This window comes from Magallana gigas, chromosome 10 (genome assembly GCF_963853765.1).
Source record: "Magallana gigas chromosome 10, xbMagGiga1.1, whole genome shotgun sequence".
Classification (NCBI taxonomy): domain Eukaryota; kingdom Metazoa; phylum Mollusca; class Bivalvia; order Ostreida; family Ostreidae; genus Magallana; species Magallana gigas.
This window is the reverse complement of record NC_088862.1, coordinates 2616759-2632564: the sequence shown is the minus strand read 5'-3', so window position 1 is coordinate 2632564 and position 15806 is coordinate 2616759. Positions and strand designations below refer to the sequence as shown.

Here is a 15806-nt window from a genome sequence, read left to right as displayed (position 1 = left end):
AGTTTCCAGACCACCGTAGAAAATCCAATTCTTGAATATTCTGGAGATTTCTTTGTAAGCATAGTTGTAAGACTTATAAATTTTACCTAACCAATTTATTCATTATAATTGCGGTAATATGGCAAAATATTTACTTTATGCAGTTACAAAACTGAACGGCGCCTTTCTATTTTTTTTTGTCTACATGTGTTTGTACTATTTGATTTATAAATACGTATTAACTACTACTTCTTCCAATTGGAAAAACGAAATCTCGGTACCAATTTCATTATGGTACACATATCTGTAGCTACGAGTTTGTAACCAATTCAAAAGAACTGCTTGCATTTGATTTAAACACTTTTTCTAGCTATGATTTACCTTGATGAAATCCTTCTCAACCGCTAAGATTTACTTGTATAAGAGTCGTGTAATTATTCGATAGTTTTATTCAGGTAATTTTATTTCTTTGTCTACATTTTAAACCCCTCCCTGTCACAGGTGTCTTTCTAGTTCATTGTGCCATTCTATAAAGAAACTAGAAAATCTTCAATTTCAGCAATTGCTAAGGTACTTTAATTTGTCTATGTTTAACTATGAACCTGCTCCGTCTGATTCCATATTCAACCCCTTGTGTAGTTATTTAAAAAATCAATTAATGCGTGCCATATAACTTTTATGAGTTATATTATGGTCTCAGTGGTTTAGATGACATTTCTGTAAAATTGTTGAATTTGAGTGTAGATGTGATTGATGAAATGTTGACCTTTTTGTTAAATATGTCTTTGAAAATTGTGAGGTTGCATCTGAATGGAAAAAAGCAAGAGTTACCCCTCTTTTTAAATCAGGTGAAAATTTTATTGTAAACAATTATCGACCTGTGTCAGTTTTGCCTATTGTCAGCAAAATAATAGAAAGACATGTTTTTAATTCTTTTTACGAGTATTTGGATAGGAACAACCTTTTAACTGAACACCAATCTGGTTTTAGACCTAAGCACTCGTGTGAAACGGCATTACATAACATCATTGACAAATGGCTAAACAACATAGAATATGGCAAATTAACTGGCGTTCTTTTTATTGATCTAAGCCAAGCTTTCGACACTGTCAATCATAAAGTATTATTACACAAACTTTTATCTTTTGGTATATGTAACAATTCTTTTAAAACGTTTCAGTCGTATCTTCATGGAAGAACACAAAGTGTTAGATGAAAAGGTGTATTGTCTGAAGAAAAAGATGTTACAATTGGTGTTCCGCAAGGGTCTATTTTGGGGCCTTTGTTTTTTTTAATATTATTTGTTTATGACTATCCAAAGTGTCTGAAACATTCAAATGTAAATATTTATGCAGAAGATACAACACAGGATGTTTCCCATAAATCTATTGATGTTATTAAACAAAAATTGTATGAGGATCTTTTATATTCTGTAAATTGTATGAACAGTAACAAGTTGACTATGAACTTAGAGAAAACTCAGTGTATGTTGATTGGTACAAAACAAAAATTATCGAAATGTAAAAAAAATTGCACATCAAAGTTGGTGATCTTGTTTTAAACACTGTAGAATAGATTAAACTTCTTGGTGTAACCATAGATGAATCTATTACTTGGTCAGATCACATTGACTTTATAAGCAAAAAACTTGCTCAAAAATAGGTATTTTACGTCGTCTTCTTGTTTTTATGGTAAATGCTGCTTTATTAAAAATTTATGATACTGTTATTTTCCCACATTTTAACTACTGTTGTACAGTTTGATGTTCAGCCAAATTCAGAAAATTTTTAAATTAAAGAAAAGGGCAGCTAGAATTATACTGAATGTTAAAACTACTCAATCTTCCACTGTTGATATTTTTAGAGTTCAACAATGGATGCCTATTCAGGATTATTTTATATACAGAAAACTTTTGTTAGCTTTTAAAATCTTAAAGGGCATGACACCAGAATACATGAATGTTTTTAGATATGTAAACCATGTAAGTTCTAAAGAAACAAGAAGTAGCGTTAGTGGATTGGTATATGTACCAAAATCAAGGATATTGAATATTATATTGAATATTATACTGAATATTATAAGCGCTCTTTTAGAATATCAACAGCCATTTTATGGAATCAACTGCCAAATTGTGTTCTAACATGTAATATCTGACTTCTTCTTAAAGCAAAGTCTTTACAGCAATATTATCTAGCGAAGTAAATTTTATTGATTATGATATCAAATATCAGTGCATATATATTTATTGATGAGTGTGTATATTTTATCTGCATTATTTATCTATGTGTCTTATACTTATTGTTGTACATATGTTTTATACAGGACTACAATGTAAACTAGTACTTTGTCACTAATTGTGCTATCCTATCTAAATAAAAGACGATATTAAGGTCTTCCGTTTCCAACGGAAGACCTTATAGGATTGTAATGTTTCTTCTTCTTCTTACATATATTATTTTTTTTTACTTCCGGTGAGATATCCCAAATATCTCAGGTAGTCTTTTTGAAATAATTATTGTAACAGCAAGATCTCATAAACTGTAAGTGACCAAGACACGAAACTTACACGGAAGATGTGTTTAACAGCTCTCATTTTGTCAACCGTCACTTCCAGTCCATACCGGAAGAGTTGAAACAATTCAAGTTTTTTAAGAGTTTAACTGTTTTTGTTTGACAATATAAGATACATGTAAATTGATAGCCAATAAAGTCCTGTTGATGTTTAAGAGGTACTGACTTTCATTTTCATCGAACACTTCCGTTTGTCCGTTTCCTGTCCCGAGACAAAAAACCTTGATTCCTCGAGATCTCAAAAACGGTGACGACTTGAACAATGAAATTTTGTGGGATGATAGACCTACAGACACTGAAACGTACTACTACACCACACGCTCGCTGCTCGCTCGCTACCCGCTCGCTAAACGGTTCACACGAAACGCTGAACGGTTTACACGAAACGCTGCACGCTTTGCCCGAAACGCTAAACGATTTACACGAAACGCTGAACGGTTTACACGAAACGATTCTCGCACGAAACGATTTGCTCGCTTTCCACACGCTTTGGACACGCTTTTATCCTGATCGATTCGGGTCCTCTCGGATTTTTACCCTGACTCTGTTAGTAAGAATTAATTTTAAGAAAACACGAAATAATAGAAATACTGATATTAGAAACATATATGTACAGAAGTATTGAATTTATTAATTAAATTAATTTGGTACTTATATTTAAAGCAAAAAAAATTTTATTCACAGAATTCGCCAAAAATATTACTTCTATAAATATATTTATTGCTCAAAAGAAATATCCATGATTCTTATTAGTGTCGTGAATAATAAAAATTCCAGAGAAAAAAGTTACCGTAACACAATATGCAATACCAAAAATAAAATCCGTATGATTACAAACTGAAATCAGTTTTTCAGTATTCGGCGGGATTTGTTTTTTCTTCTCACGTTAATATTTTTATTGGTTTCAGAGAATACGATGTAAAAATACTAACTGTAAATAAACCTGTAATTATTTACATTGATAAATTTGAAAGTTATGTAAAATGAAATTAGCCACATAAGTTAGAAAATGCTGTAAAACAACCGATTATTTTTTTTATGTCGAATCATTCGCGTAAATAAATGTTCCGTACATAATATCACAGAAAAAAATCAATGGATTAAACAATAAAGAAAGTTGTCATTACTATTTCGCATTTCGGAAAGAACAAAAAATAAAAAATGATTTAGATTTTTGTCTCAATATTCGTATACATAACCGGCACCCCGCATAACGGCGTACAATATATCTATCATAATTTATTTGAATTAAGTACCATGCATATAGATTCCCATTATTATCAATTGCATGTGTACATTTTAGGAAAATTTCAGTGTGTTAATTACTTGTAGTTTTCCGTTATCAGTGTTTAAATAATTAGAATAATAACTTGTAGAACTATTTTCAATCGGGATTCAGAAGAATTTACTTCCCGCATTTCATAGAAATGAACAGTATATTTTCTTTCTATGTTTACATTTAATTTTGTTTAAATTAATGTTAAGTAATCTATCATTGAAATTGTGTGCATCATCAAATACTGATTCCGACTACCTTGAAGTCATTAAATTTCTATTGGCTATTGACAAAAAAAGAGACGCGTGACCATCCAATGAAAACGAATACACAGAGTTTGATTGACAGGTTCAGCCAGGTGCAGGTCTACCCGATGTCCGAGATTATGTGTACTGGTTGTATACAGCCGAATAGTCTCAGTCTTCTTTTAATACGCGTACTTTTCTTTTGTTTGTTAAAAATTAATTCAATTTTGTAAAAAGATAAGTATATCATTTCTTATACATGTAGATTTTTTTCACGAGAACATCTCAAAGGAGTTTTGCCAATCACAAACAGTTTAAAGTAATGTTTAACACGAGCGCTTATTTGAAACAATTAAATTGTCAGAGAGTTCCGAATGAAATCTGATGAACGTTTCACACGGTTCTCGCACGCTTTGCCCGAAACGATTTACACGCTTTGCCCGAAACGCTGCACGCTTTGCCCGAAACGCTAAACGGTTTACACGAAACGCTTCACGATTCACACGAAACGCTAAACGGTTTACACGAAACGCTAAACGGTTTACACGAAACGTTTCTCGCACGAAAGTCGCACGCTTTTTTGGTGTAGTAGTACGTTTCAGGGTCTGTATTTATGTACATGTGTTTACACTTTTTTGTTTTGTTCGGTGTAACTTCCGGTCGTCACCGGAAGCACTTTAGTTTTTAGTGTTTTTTTTTAGTTTTTTTATTCATTTTACATAAAATGATAAAATCAGTATACAATCTTACATATGTCATCTATATAATGTTAAATTACCAAATAAGTTTTACTTCTGGTGAGATATCTCAAATATCTCTATGTAGCTTTCCTTTTTAACAAATTTGACGTCCGCGAGATTTTTGTCACTGTAAGTGATTGAGACACGAAGTTTTCATGATTGATAAAAATTGGATTCGGGATGTGTTTAACGGGTCTAATTTTGTCAACTGTCACTTCCTGTTCTCACCGGAAGGGTTCAAACAAATCATGTTTTTAACAAGTTTAACTGACTTTCTTGGGTGTTTCATCTAGCCTGATACAGTGATGAACACTAAACAAATGTGCGAGAAATACCAGCTTTTGTTTTTATTAATCACTTCCGTTCGTCTGTTTTTGGTCCCGAGACAAAAATATTGTTTCAAAGTGATCTCAGATTTGGCAGAGACGTGAACAGCCAAACTTTGAGGAACGAATGCCTTACAATTGTACAAATGGTTAACATGTTTTGTATAGTTTGGCGTTACTTCCGGTCGTCACAGAAAGTACTTCAAAAATTGATTTCTTTTTCATTCTCGTTGTTTACATGGAAGTAACGTCTGGATATATCATTAACAATAATTATCACATCCACTATTCTTTCTATGTGAGAGAAGCAATGTCTTGCAGTTAAATTGATAAATGTACATCAAAACGGAAGACCTTTTTGTTGCTTTTGCAACAAGAGTCTAGTTATTATTATGTGTATTGATTTGTCAGCATAAATATAGCCCCAATCATTGAAAGAGAGTCCTACTACACTTAAAAGATTATGAAGTTTGGAAAATTCGTGAAGAACTTAAAGTTTTGTCATTTAGACATTGGGAACAAGGTATACGCGTGACAAGCTACGAATAATGCACTGTTTTAATTATGGTGTATATTTACCTAAGTGCAAGTAAAAATAACGAAGATTAATTTTGGCACTAATGTGATACAATCACCTTCACTAGTCATTATTAAAACAGTTGACATTTTTAAAGCACGTGTTACGAAGCTCTCCGGTTTCAAAAACTTGATTTTACTTTTTCAGTTTGTATAAACAAATTTGACTGTTCTCTTACATTATATGGTTTCTTGGTTCGAAATTCAAATGGCTACATTACTTTATGGTTAATATTTCAGTTTTAATGATCGTGAAACAAAGTCCTTTAATGAAAACTCCATGTTTTATTACATTTCCCTATAGTACAATTCTGAGACCTCCAACGAATCATTCGAATGTAAAAAAAAATTGAAAACAATGTAGAGTTATGGGTGAAAATGCTTAAACAATTGAATATTATGGATAAAAGTTACACTGCAGTGACATCTATGGGGTTTTACTTTTATTGGTTGGCATTTTTTCGTAAATTTTTTGGGCAGAACAGTTTAGAGGATGAGCACTTCGTGGCCAAAGATTATATCAACACAAAATTTTCGCAAATATTAACCTATTTTTTTTTTTTTTTTTACAGAAACTGTTTAAGGTAATTTCATGGACAGAACATTAAACAATCAGTTTCTTGGTATTCGTATAAAAGACTTTACACATACAATAAGATATTTCAATCGTCATCATTATCTATAATAAGTGTCAGGTATATGAATTGAGTTATTTTTGAATTGCTATTAATCATGTGCATGGTTGATCAAACACACAGTCCAAGTTCTCATAAATTGAAAATTTTCAAAAAAGTCATAACCATTATCATATAAATTATGATGTGAAGAAAATTTCAGAGGATTTTCTAGTTACTTTCACTATAGATTATTAATCATGTAATTCTGAGAAATATAGTAGGTGAAAAGGTAAATCATGCAAACCTTTTATAAAAATCTGTACTAAATATCTTGATATATTGATAATAGCATATCTTCGATATTTTAAATGTATCAATCGCATCTTGTATAAAATAAAAAAATAAATGAATGAATCGTTTATCACAGAGTGCAGTGACGCTTATGAAAGCACCCTATGAACATCGAAAATGCTATGGCTAGATCTGTAAAAATTTCACAAAGTATCAAAGATTTCAAAGTCCAACGTTATCTTCCGTTATGCGATTCCACTATGCTAATCCTAACTTTAAAAGAAATCCAATACGCCTTTTACAGTTTTCAAAAATAGGCCAACATAATTTTAGAATAATCAATGAATTATAAAAATTTGAACATATTTTTATTGCACAAAAATACAAATGGGATTTGGTATAACTATGACCGCCCTCTCTTAATGAATTCTTAAGACATGATATAAGTATTAGGCTAACACAAACAATAACTTGTGATAGAATTGATGTAAAATGTACCAGCTCCTCGATCAAGAAAACTTTATCACCATTATTTAAATATGAAAATAAGTAAAATGAGGCGACATTAAAAAAAATGAGGAGAAGCACATTAGTTACCTAACTTACCTTGCTTAGGTCGAAGTTGAACAATCACCTGTTGTTTTCGACGTGGTTCTGTTGACAGAAATTTCACGCTGAGATGTTTACAACTTGCAGACGTGAGTAAGATTACTATGCGAAACGGTAGAATGTTTACAAATAAATCAGATGCATGGTATCGTTCAAAGCATCCCTTTTTTAGCGAGAATTAATCATATACACACCGCTGTTCTAAAAAAACATTCATTACCTGTTGTCCAATCAATATTTCCTTCTGTACTCATAAATACACAATTTTAAATCGAATTTTAACTACAGGCCTTGGACTCCGTGCTTGTAAAATGCTGAACCACCCCCCCCCCTTTATTTTTTTTATACCTACACATTTTTTTGTATTTATGGTTCTTGTCTTAATGAAACGCCTTTTTATTAATAAAATGTCAAATAATGTAAATATTTTATTTTTTTAAATGTTTCAGTATTGTACACCAAACGTTTGTCAAATCAACTACAGCAGTTGTTTATATTTTCCCTAGATTTAAAACTAAAATTTTACGGAATAAAAGAGTCGCGGAAGGTATGCACATTCCATTGTAAAAACGTCCCATTGAGGATTTGGACATGAATATTTCTAGGTTTGATTCAACATGTCAAAACAATTCAATCTTAATCTCTACATTGGTTTTGTGATCATCTCTTTTATACGTCATTTGAAGCCGTTTAAACACGCATAGAATTTTTAAAATGTATTACGGCAAGAAAATATCTTTTTGTCAACCAAATTTTTCTATATATATAATATATAAGCATTTGCAAGAGAAACATCTTGAGTTCTAATTTTGCCCAACTTTGAGATTTTTTGCTACAAATAATATTACCCAATACAAGTACACGAATCAAAATATACCAATGAGTCCAAGTTCATTTGCAATGGAATAGAACAAAAGGTTGCGTTTAAGGTCGATAATTCAATGAAACAAAGTTGTATTGCTAAAATTGAAAACGATGAATTAAACAATCATTAAATAAATGACAAATCAATTTGCAAAGATGGGATTAAAAACAGCCAACACACAATACTTCAAATAGTCAAATGAAAATTAGAACAAAATTTGACAATGATATAATGTGCGTGCATATGTAAAGGGGTGTAGGTGGGTGGGTAAAACAAAGTTCATGGCAAAATTTACGCCGAGCAGCAAAATCAGAGAAAATAAGAATATGAGAATTAATATCTGCCAGGTTTTGATAAGACATTAATTTATTACCACAGATAATTGGATGTTGGACATGTTAATTCATCAGTAAATGTTTGACAATCTTGAAACCTAACCCCTAGTGACACTGTTGTGCACAAATGCAAATTACCATCTGTTACATAACAAAGTATTTAGACCATGGTTGTTATGATTATCCCCCTTACATGCACACATTCATTATTTTCCAAGCTTGACTTATGAAGAGATATTAATAAAACACACAAGAATATTATTACAAAAATTTGTTGCCAAAAAATGATTCTGTTTACAATAAAATTAGTTTAACGAAGAAACAACAGAAAATGCGACCTCGACTGGCCGCATGGAACGCAATTCGTTATACAATGGCAAACATTGCCAGAAACGCAACAGTTGATCGAGAATAAAGTTATAGAGACAGAAGATCTGAAAGACATGTGCGTTTTTCTTCAGATTTAATAATTGTAACGTTAGAAAATAAGAAATAACTTTAATTGTGACAATTGAATAACATAGATATTTCTTTCACTAATCTAATAGAAGTGATTATGAGCTTCCGGAAATTGAAGGGTCATACAACCGGATTGATCTTATGTAGTTAATTTGTACCACGCGGATTTTGATTGACAGTAATTGGAACGTGCTGAAATCTACAAGATCTTTGCCCGACTTCGGCATCCATGGAGTACGAGGTATAAGGGACTCTCTTAAGTAACACATCATCACCCTCTTGAAAATTATATATGGTTTACCAATTTCAGTTACTTTTAGCATGAACTGATGTCAAAAAACCTCTCAAGGGGCCTCATTACAAAAAAAAATTAGTTTGTAGCAACTACTGTGATCAAATTTAAAAAAAGAAAACGCAAAAAACTGAATTACAAAAAAAAAACTATGGTTATTTTAAAAACTCTGAATAATTATTACCTGGGAGAAGTTGAAAAGACTATTAACAAATCTGTCCAGAAAAATCTTGAGCCCTGTATGTGTTTTGTTTATAGTAAATACGCATGCGTAATAGTAAAAAACGCTCAGAACCCCACAACATGTTGCAATGTATACATTTATGGGTCACAAATGATTAATAATGTTGTTAATAAGATAATTAAATTGATTTACTGGAAGAGTTGGTAATTTTCAAAAGGTTTATAAATACCTATATTCGTAGTCCAAAATTACCGAACCCGATCTGAACATTTTTAAAGTCAGTTTTATTTAGATGGGCTGTACTGTCTGTTTAAACATTTAAGCATTGAATGCTTATTTTTGGATGTCGTTGGTCCTGTAACACACCAAGCGGTGCAGACAAATTGAATACCACGCGTTAGCGCGGTATGATAATTTTTCTGCACCATTTGTTGTGTTACAAGACCGACGACATCCAAAAATAAGCATTCAATGCGTATATTTTTATTCAAACTGGTGTCTATTGGTATGAAATATGAGTGTATTGTCGTCGTAAATCCATTTTGTACACTCTCAGTCAGGGATATGAAACATACATGGAACATCCATATATATATGTTATTTACTTTGCTTTTGCAACTGAAAATATAGTGCCAGAAAGTCTGTCGAGAAAAATCTTTTTTATTAAGGGGTAGATATAATTTAATTATTATAATTTTAAAGTACAAAGGTTGATTTAAAAGTAATTTCACACTATACACCGCGTTTAACACTGGCGCTTAGTGTATAAAATGATACATCAACATTTTCTGTATCAAAATTCTTATCTAAAGTAAAATTTTGATTAGATTTCGTTGAACACTTTGCAAGATATTGATGTTAATAGCATGATATATACGTGACAATGCCACATCATGAATTTACGTCTTTTTTAATGTTTGCATTTTTGTATATAACATAATTTCAAAATTTTTTAAAGACCCAAACAATACAACATTTTGAAACAGATATATCATAGACTTTTTTTCTGTTTAAAAAATTAGGGAACGTTACCGTCCATTTTGGATATCTCCGCAATGCCTTTTGCCTATAGACCAAGGAAAATAGAGTGGACATGCCAATAGTGATACGAGGCATTTTTTGCTTAGATGGGTAGAAATCACCAGAAAATGTACTGAAATTGATATATTAACCTAAAATTGAGAGGAAGTAAACAGGATGCCCTTAACATGGCTCTATTATCTAATAAAAGCATATGTCATGTTAATAAAAAAATTAATTAGACAGAAGATATACGCTCTGGAGAAAAGTTAAAACTAGGTTCCAACGCCATGAGCTGTATCATAAAACTACGTTTATTACTTCTTGAAGAGATATCGACAAACTGATTGCACAATGAATAATATCCAATATACTACCCCATCAATAACAAAAAGAGTATTTACTTACCTTATTTAAAATGTAAAATAAAGCACCGTGGCCAATTTTTATTGAGTACCAAATTACGAAATTCTACCAGAACTCCAAAGATATAAGAAATGACGTCGCTAGCGTGCGGTGACTATCCTTGCTTCAAGTTCCGCAAAATATATTATCTTCAGAAATATTTATCATAATGCATTAAAATTTTCAGATCTGAATTGAAATAGATAGATATCTCAAAGCACAAGTTTTTGTCTTTTTTTACGCAGATTTTTTTAACGATTTTATCGCATTTGTGACATTACTTTTGGGTCAATCCTCGTACATATCATATTGGTTTTGTGAAATTGAAGGTTTCATTTAATCTTATAAAAATAAATATACTAAATAAAGTGAAGACGTTGATATTTGTGCTCATGCTGCATAAATTAGTAGAGTGTATCATAGAAAATTGAACGTCGCAGATTTTTAATAGTGTACATCATTCCATTATTAGAAATATATTGTACTGCCTGAAAACATTTTAAAGTAATCGCTAACAGAAAATATATTGAACTAAGTATCTGTAAAATAATATGCAGTAAATGCTCATGAAGTTAGAGAGACAGTTTTAAATCTACCAAATCCTCCAGAAATGTCCCACAAGTAAAAATAATGTAATAATGGTCCTTACATGTAAGCAAAAAAAAAAAAGACATATCACAAAACATGAAACCCGTGTAGTGACCGAGAAAAGGTATTTAAGAATTTACTTTCGTTTGTAACCACAATTTTTTTTGGGCTTTTTTTCGAGTCTTTCATAAGTTTGGTTTTTGTATTGATTGTTTATAGTTGTTTTTGTTTTGGCTGTTATCCATATCTCCTTATTATTAACCTGGTTAATGCAAATGACTATTTGCTGTACCAGCAACTCAAAATCAAAACTTGTATCTCAAATTTCAACCATAAAAACAATTTTTTGAAAAAGTATTTTGAGTACTGCACTAACTTCTGTTAGAACTTAAAGCCACATGCTTCCATTCTTTCATATTATGTCAAAATATGTAAACAAAACAGAAAAAAATAATGGGTGACGTCACAGTGATCTCGCGCTTTGTTTCCTACAATACATTTTGAGGTTGGCCAAACATACGCAGCTTACTGCGTGTACTAACCATAGTCAGTGTAAACTGCTATCAGTCGGTTTGGTAGTTTTTTATTCTCTTTTGGCTTTCGGCACAGTTTCATCCTGTGTAGTATTTGTAACTTTAATTTATATTTTCAGATATGATGTGTATTTTGGGAAAATCAATAAAAATGCTTTTATCTATAATATCAGCTAAATCTATCAAACAAAAACCGACAGCATTGCAATCTTTATATTTCACTAAAATCAGTTTATACCATTTTTTAACATAGTGGTACTCCATATGTCATTTTGGCCATAAGCAAATGTTTTTACATCATTGCTGTTGAATTTCAAAAATTTACCAACAAAGAGTCTTCATATGGAACACTCTTTCAAGTCAGAAAGACAATATTTATTTTTATGATAGTGCGTGGCCTTATATCTTAAGTCGAAACAAAGAATTCATGTTGATATCCATCTTGATAATTGTACTTTTCTTTTCATTTCACATTAATGGATATTGTGTCTTTATGTAGGTACAATATTAATTTCTGTTTAAAGCTTAGAGACCGTTTATTTCGGGTCTGGGATTTATTTGTATACCTGGATTTCTTATTATCACCCATCGAACTACCCATAAACAAAGGAAGTAGATAAAGCAAAAACCTTTTCGGTTCACATATATCTAATTCGAAAATATAATATTAATAAGCGTCTCCTTGTGAATTATGCACTTTTGCCGTATTATTTACAATGTTTTTATAATATATTTACTTGATCCGATCATAGTTTTGTAAATGGAACATATATGTCACTTGATTATATAAAATCCTGTTTCAATCTGACATACGATTCTTGTATGATTCTAATTTTAGGGATAATTAAACCTTTTTTATAACAACAATGTTTGATTTTTTGCAAGTTTTTATTTCTATTGAAGTCCACTATAAATGATAATCTTTTATTCAGAATGGTCCGTTAGGTCAACTAATGGGCATGAGAGCGACCAATGACGCAGCAAGCGATGACAGCGGTGTGAGAGGTGTGGTCTCCCTGGAGAATCTGCACAGATAAAAAGTATTATGATTATGTAAAATGCAGTCATTGTGTGTAAATCATTTTCACCATGATAGCTTAAAAATTATGTTTGAGTAAATAACAAATGACTTCCTAACTTATGTCAATGTCTTCAAATTAAATAAATATAATTATCACACTACAGTACAAAAACCTTGCACATGTTATGGTAATAAATTAAATCAAATCTTTATCATATACTCACAGCCAATGATCGGCCAAGAATTCCGTCTGTATGTCCGATAGTGAGCCAATCGAAAGTCCTGGTAGCATTCACCTCTCCGTGGTCGTCGTCATGGAGATCTCCGAGGTCACCGGGGTTACTGATTATATAAAAACAGGAATATTTTACAAATATACATCTTTTTTCTTCAGAAAATAACCATCATCTATTTTTACATGAAAAATTTTGCTACAGTTATTCATTTTAACCAAATAATAAATATAAAAAATCTGGGTGTTTCTGCAAGCTTTCAATTTAATTGTAGAAATGTTAAAACTAGTTCATTAACCCATTTTGGCAATATTAATTTTGATGATTTCCATCTATCTAGAGCCTGAGTATTGGCATTTGGTACGCAAGGGAAAATGGATGAGATGATAGAAACTATAAAAACCATTTCATGTGAAGAAATTTGTCATTGTTATCAGCTCACTTTGATTCACAATTTGGGATAACAAAAGTTTACTGTGCACGTCTTCAATTTTAATAAAGCATAACTTGGTTTGAAATGTTAAAATAAAACATATTCTTTTTTTTTTAATTTTTCAGACAGTTTTCAGGCCTTCTGTAAAAAATCAGCGGCATTTTTTTTCTTCAAATTTCTTGTGTTTCTACAACATTTGTTTCATTTATAAATTATACATTATGAATCTTAATTCTAACCGGATGAACTAGTACTCATTTTGAGATATTAAAATTTTGAAACCGACTTACTCGTGGTTGGGGGCATGTTCATTATGGTACAGTTCTCCAATGGTGTCACAGCCATGTTCCATATCTCCGTACTCGTGGATCTGAAGTCCGTGGTTGTGATCAGCAAAGTCTTCACTGACGTTGAATCCGGTCAGATGGAAGTTCATTTCCAATGGTCCGTCTCCCTACAAAAATGTTTATTCGTTAATTTTAAATTGTACTGGTGCTAGTACAGTCACTCTGCATAACTTGTTTTAGTGCTGTTTAACTGGCACATTAAAGGCGAAGAAAAAAAATCGGTGTGATATGACATAATTCGAATCTTACACAGTATAGAAAACCCAGCCTACCCGTTGATGCATTTCGATGCTTCCATGGACCCTATGGTGGAGGTTGCCTGGCATGAAGTGGTTTGGTTCCATCTCGCATTGAGCATAATGCATGGCTTAAATGTATGATATGTATATAAAAGCACCATTAAGACATGACAATTTCATTGAAGAGAGGATTGCCTTATGATGACGATAATATAAAAAGGAATGTTACTGTCATTTGTCAATTTAATAATTGAAACAAAAAACCAAAGGGAGAGAATGTGATAGGATTGGTTAAAAAAGAGCAATATTCATTATGCAGAAACCTGAAAAATGAATGTTTTGGTTCAAAAAGTAAAAGTGATCTTACAGTTTTCGTAGTTGGAATCTTCATCATCAGAAAGGTGAAGATAAATGTTCACATTGGCTTCATTTCTAGCAGTGGCAGACACAAAACCTTAAAAATCCAACCAAACGAAATTGCTATAAATTTTTTAATGCAACAACATTATAGTGTAAGTTAACAGAAACAAAGTGAGATTATTTTCTACAGAAGTCATCTCTTTTATTAGAGGGATATTCAACCTTAAACATTGTAAATGTTGTAGTTTGATTCTTTTAGTCTTTAAATATTAAAATATGATGGTTAGACAAATATCAATTTTGAAACGTTTTACGCCATATACGATATGTGAGAAATAATAAAAAAAAACTATATAATTGGTAAAATAATTCTGATCATTTTATAAGTTATACATCTACATTCTAATCTGCCATTTTATCTTTTTACAATAACATTTACAATATGTCATGTATTGTTTCAAGTTTTGAAAAAACAAAAAACAAATCCCATAAAACAGTGTAATGACTCAAGTTTAATATTATTTTATGAGTTATTTTTTAAAGAAACTTGATAAATCAACGCTTGTTTAATGGTTCTTAAAATTACTTCTTATGTTTAAGCTTTGGCTATAGAAACCACATTCGGACATTGTTTTGTTTTATTTATGTATTGAAATATCAAAATATTTTCATCAACAAAAAGTTAACATAAAATTGATATGTGCAGATTGAAAACTATGTTAGAATCAAAAACCCATCTTCAATTACATATTATAAAAAGTTCTTTTAGTTTAGAAAAACAATCAAACATATTATTTTCGCTTTAACAGGTTGCAAATTTTTAGTTGCATATTATATTTTTATACCGATGTTTAAGCTCCCAAAACAAGACATGGATTTATGATCAAATTTGTAGAAGTAGCAATTGATAATTACCGTAAAATAAAATGTGGACTTACCGGCTAGAGCAGCCAAACCAAGAACAATCAGGGCGTTCATCGTCAAAGTTGTACCTGATGATTCTCTCACACAGACGATCTTCTGGTAACGGACAAATTTAGCAAGTAAGAGCTGGTCTTATATATCCATCACTTGAGTGGATACATCCAATTAATTTTGAAGTGAAGGCCAAACACTTAAAACAATTCAGCATAGCTGATAAAAAAAATCTAAGTGTGTCTGAAATTAAAAAGTAAATTGTGCTTGACTTGCAATATTAAACTCTCTCTCTCTCTCTCTCTCTCTCTCTCTCTCTCTCTCTCTCTCTCTCTCTCTCTCTCTCT

General features: G+C 31.3%; 1 protein-coding gene across 1 annotated transcript; it reads right to left on the bottom strand.

Moving 5' to 3' along the window:
- Positions 1–12847: 12847 nt before the first annotated feature.
- On the bottom strand, positions 12848–15566 carry LOC105349013 (superoxide dismutase [Cu-Zn]-like). Its single transcript, NM_001308888.2, is given in 6 exon segments — positions 12848–12936; positions 13157–13274; positions 13889–14052; positions 14218–14312; positions 14552–14638; positions 15483–15566. Coding segments are annotated over 6 exon segments (579 nt in total). The 5' UTR covers positions 15523–15566; the 3' UTR covers positions 12848–12861.
- Positions 15567–15806: the final 240 nt, after the last annotated feature.